At 39.3% G+C, this 15,155-nt stretch overlaps 1 protein-coding gene across 1 annotated transcript in view; it reads right to left on the bottom strand.

The window, feature by feature from the left end:
• LOC111339951 (trafficking protein particle complex subunit 11) overlaps positions 1-7,636 on the bottom strand; it is a 29,371-nt gene extending 21,735 nt beyond the window's left edge. Inside the window, exons 1-8 of the mRNA XM_088743025.1 lie at positions 7,346-7,636; positions 6,554-6,723; positions 5,230-5,300; positions 4,177-4,291; positions 2,913-2,985; positions 2,237-2,263; positions 829-902; positions 76-172 (exon numbers count right to left, since the gene is read on the bottom strand). Coding sequence (XP_088599151.1) covers positions 76-172; positions 829-902; positions 2,237-2,263; positions 2,913-2,985; positions 4,177-4,291; positions 5,230-5,300; positions 6,554-6,723; positions 7,346-7,546 — 828 coding nt within the window. The 5' untranslated portion in view covers positions 7,547-7,636. The remainder of the gene's footprint in view (positions 1-75; positions 173-828; positions 903-2,236; positions 2,264-2,912; positions 2,986-4,176; positions 4,292-5,229; positions 5,301-6,553; positions 6,724-7,345) is intronic.
• Positions 7,637-15,155: the final 7,519 nt, after the last annotated feature.

The raw sequence follows: 15,155 nt of genomic DNA, 5'->3' as shown, positions 1-15,155 counted from the left end.
ATCATGAATATCATTGTCACTGTCAATTTGTTAAATATACTATCTAGAGTTCTAAAATGTATAAAAAAAACAAACCTTGTAATTAATAAATCCTGCAACAACTTTGATCTCTAGCATATTCATATCCACTGTCTTGATTTCTCCAAGAAGACTGTAAGCCTGCCTGTAGTGCCTGAGGTTAAAATGAACAATGTCTTACATCAATCAGTTGATGTCTAGTAACTGTTTAATAATGTAATTAAATTGGGAGTTAAAGGTGTAATGTCCCCAAGGCAAGAAGATTGAAAATTTTTGGGGAAGAAATTTGAAGCAGGAGTTGCCAATTTTGGTAAACTGTGTTGTGGCTGTCATGTGGCAAGGTAGAACAACCTTTCTTCTTCACTGTGGGTGGTCTAAATTTAAAGTGAGAGATGCAAAACTACAAAATACTCCATCATTTTCTTTTAAAAAAATTTGTTCCTTCTCCCCCATTGTTCTAACTCTTAAACCTTGGGACATCTCATGAACATCCTACAACAAGTACTGGCTCGTGCTACTCATATTTCCGAGACAAACAGTGTGGTCTGCTGCACATTATGTTGTGTAATATTTTCACAGTGTGTCCTTTTTGAAATTTTTCATTTCTTTTTTTTTTTTTTGTTTTATTCTTTTCTTTTAAATTTTTTTCCATTAACCATTTAACACTAAGTTAGGCTAACAGCCTTGAAAGTTCCTTTTCCTTCCTGACCCCTTATCTGAAAAAAAGGGGTAAACATTTTGGTCTGCCTTTTGGCAAACTTATTGTTGTCACTGCAAGATCAATAAAAAAATAAATGCAGACAAACTTACTTGATAGCAGAGTGAGGGTCCTGTCTTAGCTCATTGAAGAAGGCAACCTTGAATTGGTGTCGTACTAACAACAGCTAGGACAACAGTAGAGAAGCAAAAGAAGACACCTATGAATTGTGGCCATGTGCAGATAGAAATGTGTCTAGGAATGTCTTAGGTGGGCACAAAACAGACATCAACAGAGAAACACTTCAAGGCAACTCTTAAGGAGAGGAATTACATGAACCCAGCTTCCTAAACACACCACCACCACTGCCACAAAGCTGATATTAAAACACTTTTTCTGTTTATAATTCTAGCCAATTCTTTCCCTCAGCCTTCAAATGAATGTACCGGTACTTCCATAGTTTGGCAAGTAATTCATGGCAGTCTCCATATAGACTCCCTGTTACCCAGTCTCCATATAGACTCCCTGTTACCCATTCTCCCTGTGTACCCTGTGTACCCTGTGTACCCGTGTGTACCCTGTGTACCCTGTGTACCCGTGTGTACCCTGTGTACTCGTGTGTACCCTGTGAACCCTGTGTACCCGTGTGTACCCTGTGTACCCGTGTGTACCCTGTGTACCCGTGTGTACCCTGTGTACCCGTGTGTACCCTGTGTACCCGTGTGTACCCTGTGTACCCTGTGTACCCGTGTGTACCCATGTGTACCCTGTGTACCCTGTGTACCCTGTGTACCCGTGTACCCTGTGTACCCGTGTGTACCCTGTGTACCCGTGTGTACCTTGTGTACCCTGTGTACCCGTGTGTACCCTGTGTACCCTGTGTACCCGTGTGTACACAGGGTACACGTGTGTACCCTGTGTACCCTGTGTACCCGTGTGTACCCGTGTGTACCCTGTGTACCCTGTGTACCCTGTGTACCCGTGTGTACACAGGGTACACATGGTACACAGGGTACACGGGGTACACAGGGTACACAGAGTACACATGGGTACACAGGGTATACAGGGTACACAGGGTACACAGGGTACACACGGGTACACAGGGTACACAGGGTACACAGGGTACACAGGGTACACAGGGTACACAGGGTACACAGGGTACACAGGGTACACAGGGTACACACGGGTACACAGGGTACACAGGGTACACAGGGTACACACGGGTACACACGGGTACACAGGGTACACAGGGTACACAGGGTACACAGGGTACACACGGGTACACAGGGTACACAGGGTACACACGGGTACACAGGGTACACAGGGTACACAGGGTACACAGGGTACACAGGGTACACAGGGTACACAGGGAGAATGGGTAACAGGGAGTCTATATGGAGACTGGGTAACAGGGAGTCTATATGGAGACTGCCATGAATTACTTGCCCATAGTTTGAGCAGATTATCCATTACTTTAAATTTTGGCATAAAATAATAGTTTTAGCTACATGAAGTTCTCACCTGATGAGTTCCTTTGTTAAGAAATTCCTATGATCATAAAGGGAATGGAAACATTAAGTGTCACTTCATTCCTAACATTGATAAAACTTTACCACTCCTTTCTGCTACTACATAAACTTATTTTGTTGCTAATTCTGGTCACCAAAAGGTATTATGTAGAAACATTGCAATGCACTACCAGGCAAGACTGCTTCAAGCATGTATATGACCCAGAAGTTTGGCACTCTTTTCTACTAGGCAGAGAATATCTACTCCTACTTTTCTGTCCTTGATCCAAGGAGAGAAAGTTACTTAGTAGGGGAAGTGTCCTACCAAAAAACCCAATTGCTTTATACCTGGTTTTAAGTTGTACTAAAGGCAGTTTAATCAAAGAGTCCAAAATGAAAACCAGAGAGCTATCTTTTCCCCTCTTAAGTGACTTATTGAAAATTTAATGCAAGACCCTCAGAAACTGTGGCTTCATCTTCAATCTGTTTCATCCATCTACATTTACAAGACAAAGTAAACAGTGACAATTGAAAATAAACTTTAGACCAGGACCACTCAACAGAAGACACAGTTTATTACGTTCGCTACTGCAGCTGCCTATTTTCTGTAGCATGAAGTAAATAAGGGCTTTTTGGCCCCTCCTGGTCCTTCTTCCCTTTCTCCCACATTCTTAGGATTCCAATCTCACCTTGTGAGCTTTAACTCTCCTACATTCTCCATGGTAATAACTCTGTGCTAAATCATAAAAAGCATTCTCCAGTCTTACAACAAAAGAAAAGAAAGAGAATATTCATCTCATAAGTTTCACACTTCAACCCTTTTTATTTTATAAGCTGTATGAATTTTATTTCCAATGACTGAATAAGATATTAAATTTTAGCAAGATCATTTAATCAGACCAAAACCCAAACCAATAGAGAGGATGTTCACTCGCTTAGGAAAGCCTTGAGAAATGCATATGACTTTTTACCACAATTAGCAGTAATGTCACAATCTAATTGGCCAACTCGCCATTGTTATTAATAACAGTATGGACAACACTGCTAATGTCAACGAGTCATGCAACATGTCATGTACTAGAAGAATCATTTTATTTGAGGTTGATATAATGATTGTGGTAAAAAACAAATTGAACAGTGGTTAAGTGTGGTCTGTACTCTTATCAACAATATCTGTCATCAGAGTGATCAGAATTTTTTGTGGACTCACCTGGCTCCACAACATTTTGACCACCGTGATGAGGAATGTTGTTGTTGATAAAAGTATAGACCACACCAAACCACTGTTGATTTGTTAAATGGAATGGAATGCTCTGCCAGCTGAACTACGTGATATTCAATCATTTTCCACTTTTAAATGTAAGCTGAAAACTTATTTATTTCGTGCAGCTTTCTCAAAGTACCCTGTCTGACAATTACTTTTATTAGTATTACTAACTAAGTTCCTTATTAAGATCCTTATTCCTAATTAAGATCCTTGTTATGGACATTCCATATTATTCTTATTTTCAACATACATTGTCAATATTAATGTACATGTAATTAGTTTTATAAATTTGAATTTACTGTAGTATTCTAAGTTGTTAAGCGCTGTTGATCATTGAATGAAAATAGCGCTCTAGAAGTTATTAAATTAAATTAAATTAAATTAACAATCATTGGTAACCTCTGATTTCCTGCAAACTTATTAACTCATGCATAAATTTTCCAATTTCTTTCAGCCTCACTGTTACTTTTTCCTTATACTTCTAACTAAAAACTAGTCTTAATTGTGTCCTGTTTTGTTATTTTTCTTGTATGGCTAAACTAAATACACTAGTCTAACAAAAATATAAAACTCTCACCAAATATTAATATCTTTTCCCATATTTGACAAAAGTTGGGCTTGTTGCATAGCCAATGAAAACCAATCTCATGAAAATTAATCTAAAATAATCAATTTTGTACAGATACCTGATTGTGTAGCCAATCAAGTGATCTGTATGTGGAAGGACAAACAATGATTTGGCTGATAGGTCACATGCACTGCACAGTGTTGCTGCTCTTTCTAGTGCTTGTAAATCATCACCTGTGATGTATAAAGAAAGCAAGAATTTCCTTCATGAAAGGTACAGTAACTCAAAACCTCTTGGTATAGAAATAAATAAAGTAAAATATATTTTCTGATTTGTTTATTGAAGGCCATTAACTGGTCCAGCTTGTTAAAATATGGTTAAAAATTTTTTCTATGATATTTGTTGCAAAGCAAAAAAACATAAACAAACAAACCCGCAAATAAATAATATATAAACAAAGGAGTTATTTAGTTGTCTAGGTCAGTCCATATTGGGAAAAAACTCTCACTTGATTTGATTATGGACTGAAGTCTTGCTTAATACTCAAGACTTCAGACACAGTTTTTTACCCAAAGGAATGCCTGATCCAATAAATGATATATATTTCTCTTCTGGCGGATTTTTAAGATTTACCTTGCAGTTGCTTGTTACTAGCATAAATAACATGATCACCACAGTTAGGGAGTAGTTCAGTTGTAGGGAGGCACAGAGGCACAGAGGCACAGAGGCACAGAGGCACAGAGGCACAGAGGCACAGAGGCACAGAGACACAGAGGCACAGAGGCACAGAGGCACAGAGGCACAGAGGAAGAACAGAGACAGAAGTAAAAACAGATAGATACCGTAGGTGCAGATACAATGTATGAGATTGTAATGCAACTTTCAGAAAATTAAAGGAAAACACTTGTAGAAAAGGAACTCCTAGTAATATAAACTGTATAGGAGTTAAACCTATGATCTTCTGAGTTGTCACAAGTTTTTTTATCGCTCAGTCCGGTAGTAGAGTGATGAACACTTATCAGAAGGTGGTGAATTTGACTACTGCTGGGTGCAGTTAAAATTATTTTTTTCCATGTATGTCTGTCATTCACTGAATGACAACATCTTATCAATACATATGCATTTATGTATAAAACAGTTCTCATTGCCAATGATCATAATTAATCTTTACCTGGAGGAAGGGGAGCATTTTTTTGGATAAGAACCACAGCAACCTTGGTGTTCTGGTCTTGGAGGTTGGTCCTGCTCAGATATTAACAGATTGCTTTATATGGTTTAATGTGCAGGATTGAAGTTATAAAATCCAGAGTTATTCATATGAACTGTACAAGGTCTATTCTATGATTCAACCGCCTCTTAGTTAGCTCAATAAATAGAACATGGACTGTTGTGCGGGAGATCGAGGGTTCGAGTCCCGGCCAGACCAACACTCAGGGTCTTAAAATAATTGAGGAGAATTTGCTGTCTTTCTATAACATCAAGAAATGGTTAGATATTCTAGTCTTCTCAGATGGGGATGAATAAGAACCACAGCAACCTTGGTGTTCTGGTCTTGGAGGTTGGTCCTGCTCAGATATTAACAGATTGCTTTATATGGTTTAATGCACAGGATTGAAGTTATAAAATCCAGAGTTGTTCATATGAACTGTACAAGGTCTATTCTATGATTCAACCGCCTCTTAGTTAGCTCAATAAATAGAACATGGACTGTTGTGCGGGAGATCGAGGGTTCGAGTCCCGGCCAGACCAACACTCAGGGTCTTAAAATAATTGAGGAGAATTTGCTGTCTTTCTATAACATCAAGAAATGGTTAGATATTCTAGTCTTCTCAGATGGGGATGAATAAATGGAGGTCCCGTCTCCTGCAAGGTTGGGGTAGGAGACATTAAATTCCCACACACGAGATTACTGTGTGATGGATGTCCTCCCCTGGGGTGGGATGGGTGGGATATTGGGCACACTTAACTTAGAGCCTCGCTCTGTTGTGCGACCCTCACCATACTCTGGTGAAAGTGATTAAATAAATATTCTTTAAGCACTTGATGAACTGATAAGTATGAAAGTGGCTGTGCTGGAATTTTGTTATGCTCTATTATAACTTGTATCGGATTGTAGCTTGGCAGATAAGGGGTTTTCCAGAGTGTCTGCAGCATATACAGTGCACCCTTCTTATCTAATAATCAAACCACGCTTGTCACATTTATTTAACAATTTTCAGCCATGTCATTAACCATGATTAACCCTTTAACTTCCATGAGTGACCAAGACAGAATTTCTCAATATAATATTAATACAATTTTAAACAGACAAGGGAATATAGAAAAGTATATATCAGGGGAATTATTATTTGATCCAGTACCAAATTCTCTGAACTAAGATCATAAGAATTGTATAGAAAGCAGTTGGGAGAATGTTAATGAGATCATGGAAGTTAAAGGGGTGAAATTCACTATTGTAGAGGAGTAAGATATCATACTCATTCTCTAATTATTACCTGACTCTTTCTAGTTTTGAAGCACATTCAGTTTGCCTGTCTTTCCACTGAGCATCATCCCAATCCAACTCATAAAACATCACCACCACGGCAGGGGAGAGATAAAGATGTTTGTACATCCACTTTGTCTTTAAGATACCCTTTGGCAAGTACCACTCGTAGGTAGAACGCTATAAGAGAGGAAGACTCTGTAACAAAAAGCTGGCATATACTTGAGTAGGCAGAGGTTTTGGAAAAGCTAACTACCAGTGGTCTACTGTTACTCTATGAGATCTTTCACTACTACATATATCTGAAAGGATTTTCAATGACAGGGGCCCCACATACTGCAACATTATCTGACCATCATGAAAAATGTTGAAATGTTTTGTTAGGAACAAACAAGTGCTTTGTTAAAAAATAAAACCCAAGAGCATAACGGATTTGAGATATACATTCATTGGCAATTTTTTTTCTGATGCATCAACTGGAGAACTTTCTTCTGGGAGTTCAATGTCGTTTTAGTGAAGCTAATTAAAGCGACCTCGATAGGGCAGTCTGCCAACAAGAGAATGCTTCAAGAGAGCTTCCACCCTATTGGAAGAAGTTAAATGTAAACAAGGAAGACAGGTAAAACTTTAAGAATATAATACAAGGCCACTTATTTACGTCTCGTCCAGTCGCATCCTTTTGTGTTCTGCCTCGTTCTTCAAAGCATGCATGCCAACACGGTAGACGTCAAAAATAAGGATTTAACGTAATCAAGGGATTTAAGGGCAATTAAACTTAACAGAAATATATGGTTTAGCTCACCTTTGATTTTGCTTTGGGAAATTCGTGATCAATGGGCAGAAGTCGAAAAGATAATGGAACTCTCTCAGGATGCCTGTTCACAGAAAAAGACTCCCAGATAGCTTTGTGCAAAGGTTTCTGACTAACATCAAGTCCCATAAGAGCTATGAGACCCAAAGGATGGGTAGAAAGTTCTGTTGGAAACTCGCTAGCGGCCGCCATCTTTGTTTAGATAAAAAATGTAGCCTGGCCTTCTGAATTGTCCACATCTTCTTTGACTCACACTGTTCATTAGACGCAAATTTCGTCATGTGCTTCTTTCCAAATTCAAGATTTCCAGTGAATCCTGACCATCAAATTAGCGGAATGTATCGCCTCCCTCGTTTAAACAATTTCCAGCGATTTTATCCGTGAAACTACAAATTTAAAGCAATCACAACTTAAAGAAAAAAACCGAACTCTGTGAAAAAACGCTCCGCCGATTTCTACAGCCTCTCTTATCTCACCTCTGCCCTGTTCCATTTGTTTTCCTCATCCCTCCCCACCCCCTTCCCATCACTTCCACAGCACAGGTTAGACCGTATGAATTCGATATTTTTCCAACTTCCATAATTCCGTCTGATTTGGGCGAAGGCAAAGACAAGAACCTATCAAGAAAGGCTTGCTGTACTTTGCGAAACGAAACCAAACGAAACGAAACCAACAAAACGAAACCAAACAAAACGAAACCAACAAAACGAAACCAAACAAAACGAAACCAAACAAACGCAAACATTTTATCCAGAGAGTTCGAATTTACAGAAGAGCTCGTTTCTCCTGATCACGTCTTCAGTAAGAAAGGGTTTGTTACTGTTGGCACTAAACTTAAGATGCGTTTCGTTACTGTTACAAATGAATTAAGCATATTTCGCGTGTTGACGCCAAGTTATGTATAACCGCACAATTGCTAACAAAGTAACATCCAGTTTGGTTACAATGAATATATGAAGTTCATATATTTTGAACTGCGGTATTAAATACGTATGATGCACGATCCTTCGCAGTAGATAACGCTATTTATGCAATAGCGAAAATCAGACCTAAAAAAAATCAGGCCTGCACGGCAATGGCTTGTTAGCTCAATTGGTAGAGCGCTGCGCCTAGTATCGCAGAGGTCAGTGGTTCGAATCCCGTACAGGCCTGATTTTTTTCAGGTCAGATTTTCGCTATTGCACAAATAGCGCTAACTACTGCGAAGGATCGTGCATCATACGTATTTAATACCGCAGTTCAAAATATATGAACTTCATATATTCATTGAATCTGATTTATCATCACGGGTTTATTACGAATCAACTTAACGGCCTGCTCCCAGTTTGCTTGTTAGCTCAGTTGGTAGAGCGCTGCACTAGTATCGCAGAGGTCAGTGGTTCGAATCCCGTACAGGCCTGATTTTTTTCAGGTCTGATTTTCGCTATTGCATAAATAGCGCTACCTACTGCGAAGGATCATGCATCATACGTAACATCCAGTTTGTTATTATTGGTACTCAAAGCCATTTGGTTGCATTACTGTAAATTGTTTTAGTATTTGAATGCTGTTTAAAGGTATAATTCAAACTAAGATTGACTGTCCACAAATAACTGGAGAACTGGAAACCAAAACGGGTTGTTCCAAACATTTACCTACTTTACGCAAAACAGATGTCAGATGTGAGGATGTACGCCGATGACACTAATCTCACGTTTGCCTCCAATGACCCTGAAGAGCTGTTTTCATCCCTGACCCACGATTTGAGCAATCTGAAAAAATGGCTTGACTCTAACCGTTTAAGTCTTAACGCCCTCAAGACGAAGTGTCTGTTTATAGGCACAAGGTACAAAATCTTTTCGCTCCCTAGTGAACCTTGTATTTACCTTGACGGACACTTAATTGAAAGAGTCAATAGTTACAAATGTCTTGGTGTTCAGGTGGATCAAACACTCTCATGGGAAGCCCATATCTCCAAGGTCGCCATTAAAATTGCTAAAGTACTTGCTGCCCTTAGGAGGCTAAGACCGATATGTCCCCAAGGTACCCTGGTCACAATTTATAAGTCACTGGTTCTTCCACATTTCGACTATTGCAGCGCTGTGTGGGGATGTATCGGAAATGGCCTCAGTCAAAAACTGGAGAAACTACAAAACAGGGCGGCACGTATAATAACAGGGTCTGGTTGGGATGTCAGATCTACCCAGATTCTTCGTGCCCTCAAATGGGAAAGCCTCACTGACAGACGTGCAAATCAATTGAAATCTTTAATGTTTAAAACTGCTAATAACCTTGTACCCGAATACCTGTCTGACAAATTCACAAGTGTAAATACCATCCACAGTCATAATTTTCGGGGCGCCCAACACAACTTGTTTACTCCGCGGCCGAATACCGAGGCCCTCAAAAAGAGTTTTCGTTAAAGGGGTGCAGCAGCATGGAACAGTCTGTCAGTTGAGGCTAAGCAGGCCACTACCTTAAATAGCTTTTATTCTTCCATTGTATAATATTAAGATTTCTTCTCAATAGATTGTAGTTTTTAAGTCATAGTTGTAAAGTATTAGGTACTACATGTTTAGGGTTAATAAGCACGGCTCTTTTGAAGACCACTTTTCTTTTCGTGATAAGGATTCCGCGATTAAATAAAGTGATTGATTAACAGTTATTTACGCTTTGCTATTACTGTTAACAATAAAGATTGAAGGTATATTCCCGGTACCCCGATACCATTTGTTTAAGCCACGATACGTGTAACCGCGGAATGCCTATTTAATGTATTCACCAAAGAAGTAACAAAACATGACCTTTACGGCAAACGGTAAAAATTCAACCATTTTCTGTCTAGATGCGGCCGTTTTTACACTTTTTAGGAGATATTTTTCCTACAGGCTTAATCTATATTGAAATCAGTTTCTTCCGTTTGGCGTAAACGTCATGCTTGAGGTTGCAATAGTCGATTTTACAGTTGTGTGCTTGGTTGCCAAACTTTTGAATGGGAGTGAGGCTGAGGGTGACCTAGTTGTGTTATTACACGACTCGGGCAGTCAGAGGGCCAATAACTAAAATCAACCAATCAAAATGCTCTATTGCCGGTCAATATTCTCTCAGTATTAGACCGGGCACTGTCCCGAATGATACCGCACTTGTGTCCCTTTGAACTTCAGTCGTATAATAAATCTCTTATTAACCAAGCTTGCTCGGGACCGTACTGGAAGAATATCGGCCCTCAGTCTTTTTTGTACGGACCTCGCTGCGCTCGGTCCGCACTGTCAAGACCTCGGGCCGATATTCTCCCAGTAAGGCCCTCGCGCTTGGTTAATAAGATATATATACAAACCTTGCTGCCTTGAAATGTAAATCACTTTGTTATCATGCCAACTAGATACAGGTCTCTATCAGAGACCACTTTCATAAATGGCTGCCGTATAAATATTGTTTTGTTTAAATTTAAATTAGCCCTTCTGGCCTCGCTTGAGATAATGTATTCTTTTGAATTTTGTACTGGAGAACGAGGCCAGTAGGGCTAATTCAAATTTAAACAAAAGAATATTAATCCGGCAGCCATTTATGAAAGTGGTCTATATCCTTGACAAGGTCACCCTCGGCCTCACTCTAAATCAAAGGCTTGGCAACTAAGTACACAATTGTAAAATGGCCTATTGGTGATGCTAGGTTCCGTTTTGTTACTGTTTGTCTCAAGTATTAATGAAAGACTGATTACTAAGATTATAATTTTTACGTATGATGGACGATCCTCGCAGTAGATAGCGCTATTTGAGCAATAGCGAAATTCAGACCTGAAAAAAATCAGGCCTGTACGGGACTCGAACCACTGACCTCTGCGATACTAGTGCAGCGCTCTAACCAATTGAGCTAACAAGCCAACTGAGAGCAGGCCGTTAAGTTGATTCGTAATGAACCCGTGAAAGTGATAAATGAGATAGAATAAATATATGAAAATCATATATTTTGAACTGCGGTATTTGATACGTATGATGGACGATCCTCGCAGTAGATAGCGCTATTTGAGCAATAGCGAAATTCAGACCTGAATTAGAGCGCTGCACTAGTATCGCAGAGGTCAGTGGTTCGAGTCCCGTACAGGCCTGATTTTTTTCAGGTCTGAATTTCGCTATTGCTCAAATAGCGCTATCTACTGCGAGGATCGTCCATCATACGTATCAAATACCGCAGTTCAAAATATATGATTTTCATATATTTATTCTATCTCATTTATCACTTTCACGGGTTCATTACGAATCAACTTAACGGCCTGCTCTCAGTTGGCTTGTTAGCTCAATTGGTTAGAGCGCTGCACTAGTATCGCAGAGGTCAGTGGTTCGAGTCCCGTACAGGCCTGATTTTTTTCAGGTCTGAATTTCGCTATTGCTCAAATAGCGCTATCTACTGCGAGGATCGTCCATCATACGTATCAAATACCGCAGTTCAAAATATATGATTTTCATATATTTATTCTATCTCATTTATCACTTTCACGGGTTCATTACGAATCAACTTAACGGCCTGCTCTCAGTTGGCTTGTTAGCTCAATTGGTTAGAGCGCTGCACTAGTATCGCAGAGGTCAGTGGTTCGAGTCCCGTACAGGCCTGATTTTTTTTCAGGTCTGAATTTCGCTATTGCTCAAATAGCGCTATCTACTGCGAGGATCGTCCATCATACGTATCAAATACCGCAGTTCAAAATATATGATTTTCATATATTTATTCTATCTCATTTATCACTTTCACGGGTTCATTACGAATCAACTTAACGGCCTGCTCTCAGTTGGCTTGTTAGCTCAATTGGTTAGAGCGCTGCACTAGTATCGCAGAGGTCAGTGGTTCGAGTCCCGTACAGGCCTGATTTTTTTCAGGTCTGAATTTCGCTATTGCTCAAATAGCGCTATCTACTGCGAGGATCGTCCATCATACGTATCAAATACCGCAGTTCAAAATATATGATTTTCATATATTTATTCTATCTCATTTATCACTTTCACGGGTTCATTACGAATCAACTTAACGGCCTGCTCTCAGTTGGCTTGTTAGCTCAATTGGTTAGAGCGCTGCACTAGTATCGCAGAGGTCAGTGGTTCGAGTCCCGTACAGGCCTGATTTTTTTCAGGTCTGAATTTCGCTATTGCTCAAATAGCGCTATCTACTGCGAGGATCGTCCATCATACGTATCAAATACCGCAGTTCAAAATATATGATTTTCATATATTTATTCTATCTCATTTATCACTTTCACGGGTTCATTACGAATCAACTTAACGGCCTGCTCTCAGTTGGCTTGTTAGCTCAATTGGTTAGAGCGCTGCACTAGTATCGCAGAGGTCAGTGGTTCGAGTCCCGTACAGGCCTGATTTTTTTCAGGTCTGAATTTCGCTATTGCTCAAATAGCGCTATCTACTGCGAGGATCGTCCATCATACGTATCAAATACCGCAGTTCAAAATATATGATTTTCATATATTTATTCTATCTCATTATAATTTTTTTTGGGTAGGTTGTAGTCGCAAACTTTCACAATTCATTCACAAAAAATGTCAGATCCAAATACACTTCTTAACCTTCCCACGATTCGCTAAATGGATAATATACGAGTAATAAGTAAACATAGGAATTTGAAACAATGATTCCGCTAAAACATACATTATGTAGGAGCTTTCGGAAGCTAGCGAATATGGCGAATTATTTTCCTCCCTAGTGAGGTACAGGCTTCCCAGCACTTGAATAAGAAATCGATAACAAGGTAACAACATAGGTTATGTTTCAATTTCTTTCGGCTAGTTTCGGTTTGGTTTCGTTTGATTTCGTTTGGTTTCGTTTCGCAAAGTACAGTGGCGCAGCGATTTCAGGATTCGAGCTTCCTTTAAAAATAAGCGTGTCTCCCGCTCCGCGTGTTCTCGGTTTGTTTGGTTTCGTTTTGTTTGGTTTCGTTTTGTTTGGTTTCGTTTTGATGGTTTCGTTTGGTTTGGTTTGGTTTTGTTGGTTTCGTTTGGTTTGGTTTGGTTTGGTCTGTTGGTTTGGTTTGGTTTGGTTTGGTTTTATTGGTTTCGTTTCGTTTGGTTTGGTTTTGTTGGTTTCGTTTCTTCGTACTTCGCTAGAAGTACTTCACCGTAGGGCGGCCAGAATTATATACAACTTGCCCCGAGATATGCCTACTGAGGAAGTTTACCGACATTCGAACTGGAATACTTTAACCCTCTATTATAAACTTCGATTAATTAAACTACTCCCTAGCGTGTTTATAGGTGAAGCACCTACAGCTCTGTCATACTTAACAAACACACCATGCACCACATACAATTTTCGAAGGAGTAATAATATACTTGTCCCGCGTTTTAACTCGCAGTTTCTTAAAAACTCCATTAGCTATAGAGGCGCTATACTCTGGAACGCTATCTCGAAACATTTCACAGACCAGTTTTCAGTTTTTTATCGGAAAGTGAAGAAGGACTCTTATTTTAGGGATCTCGATTTTAGCGCACAGTCAGTCCAGTCACTACCCAGGCACTACCAAGATTTTAAATGCTTTTAACTATTTTTATGTTTTAAACGCTGTAGTCAATTTACTTAGAGATAAATAATGTAAATCATTTTTATTATTCTTTCTGTATATTTTGTAGAGTGATTTTAAGGGACACTATTTTTATTGTTATTGTAATCATATTCACACGACCCCACAAGCCCCCAGCTTTAAACCTCATCGTGTTTAAATAAAGGATTTGATTGATTGATCGTTTCGTTTGGTTTCGTTTTGTTGGTTGCGTTTCGTTTGGTTTCGTTTTGTTGGTTGCGTTTCGTTTGGTTTCGTGTTGTTGGTTTCGTTTCGTTTGCTTTCGTTTTGTTGGTTTCGTTTCGTTTGGTTTCGTTTCGTTGGTTTCGTTTCGTTTAGTTTCGTTTTGTTAGTTTCGTTTCGTTTGGTTTCGTTTTGTTGGTTTCGTTTCGTTTGGTTTCGTTTCGCAAAGTACAGTAAGAATGCAGACATTCTCCGAATTTTATTTCAGTTCAATAGCGTTACTTCGGGAATACGTTTTTTTTTTCTTTCCCACGTTCGGTATAATTTACATGTTGTTAATATTCTAGCTTTTTGGTTTCATCGTTGATTTCATCGAGAGAACATCTTGTCTTAAGAGAACATCTGGTTTAGAGTTTCCTTTCCGCGGCCTACAGCGCCGATACAATGTAAGTTCCTAGTTATTATGTCTATCGCGTTCGCTTTAGCCGCCTTTCAGTTTTATATTTCTGCATTTTGTAAGCTTGTATTTTTTGTTGGTTCTTCATTTAATAGTTCAAACCTCTTCCTCCGATCGAGCGTTTATAATCACTGCTGTAAGAGGCCACGAAAAGACTCGCCTTTTGGCAGTAACAACTTTGTCCTATTGCTAACACTTTTATAACTCCACTTATGAAAATATTTGAAGTTTGACTTAACCTATTTTACTTCTTTCAGACAATTTTCTCTTGATTTCTCGGTTACCACTGACGATAATTTGTCTCGTGTTGTCACGCGATATCACACTCTTGTTCTGTTTTACGTGACGTGTTCTTGCTCAATACAGTTTTCACGTAATGAGTGAGTAATTTATGTTTTGAGTGATTTATGACCTGCGATAACCCCAAATTCTTGTATTTCCTAAGTGTAAAAGACATTGATGAGAGATGAAACGTGAATAACAGAACGTACGCAGGGAGATTGTAAAGCGAAGTTGTGCATTTGTTTCAAGGGGATGGAGGATATATTTTCAGATTGGCTACTTTGGTCTCAAAAATCTCACTATTTGGACAGTGACAGCGTCCGCGCAATAAAAGTAAGC

This window comes from Stylophora pistillata, chromosome 13, assembly GCF_964205215.1.
Source record: "Stylophora pistillata chromosome 13, jaStyPist1.2, whole genome shotgun sequence".
Taxonomy (NCBI): domain Eukaryota; kingdom Metazoa; phylum Cnidaria; class Anthozoa; order Scleractinia; family Pocilloporidae; genus Stylophora; species Stylophora pistillata.
Note: the sequence above shows the minus strand (reverse complement) of the source record. Positions and strands in the feature narration are given on the sequence as shown.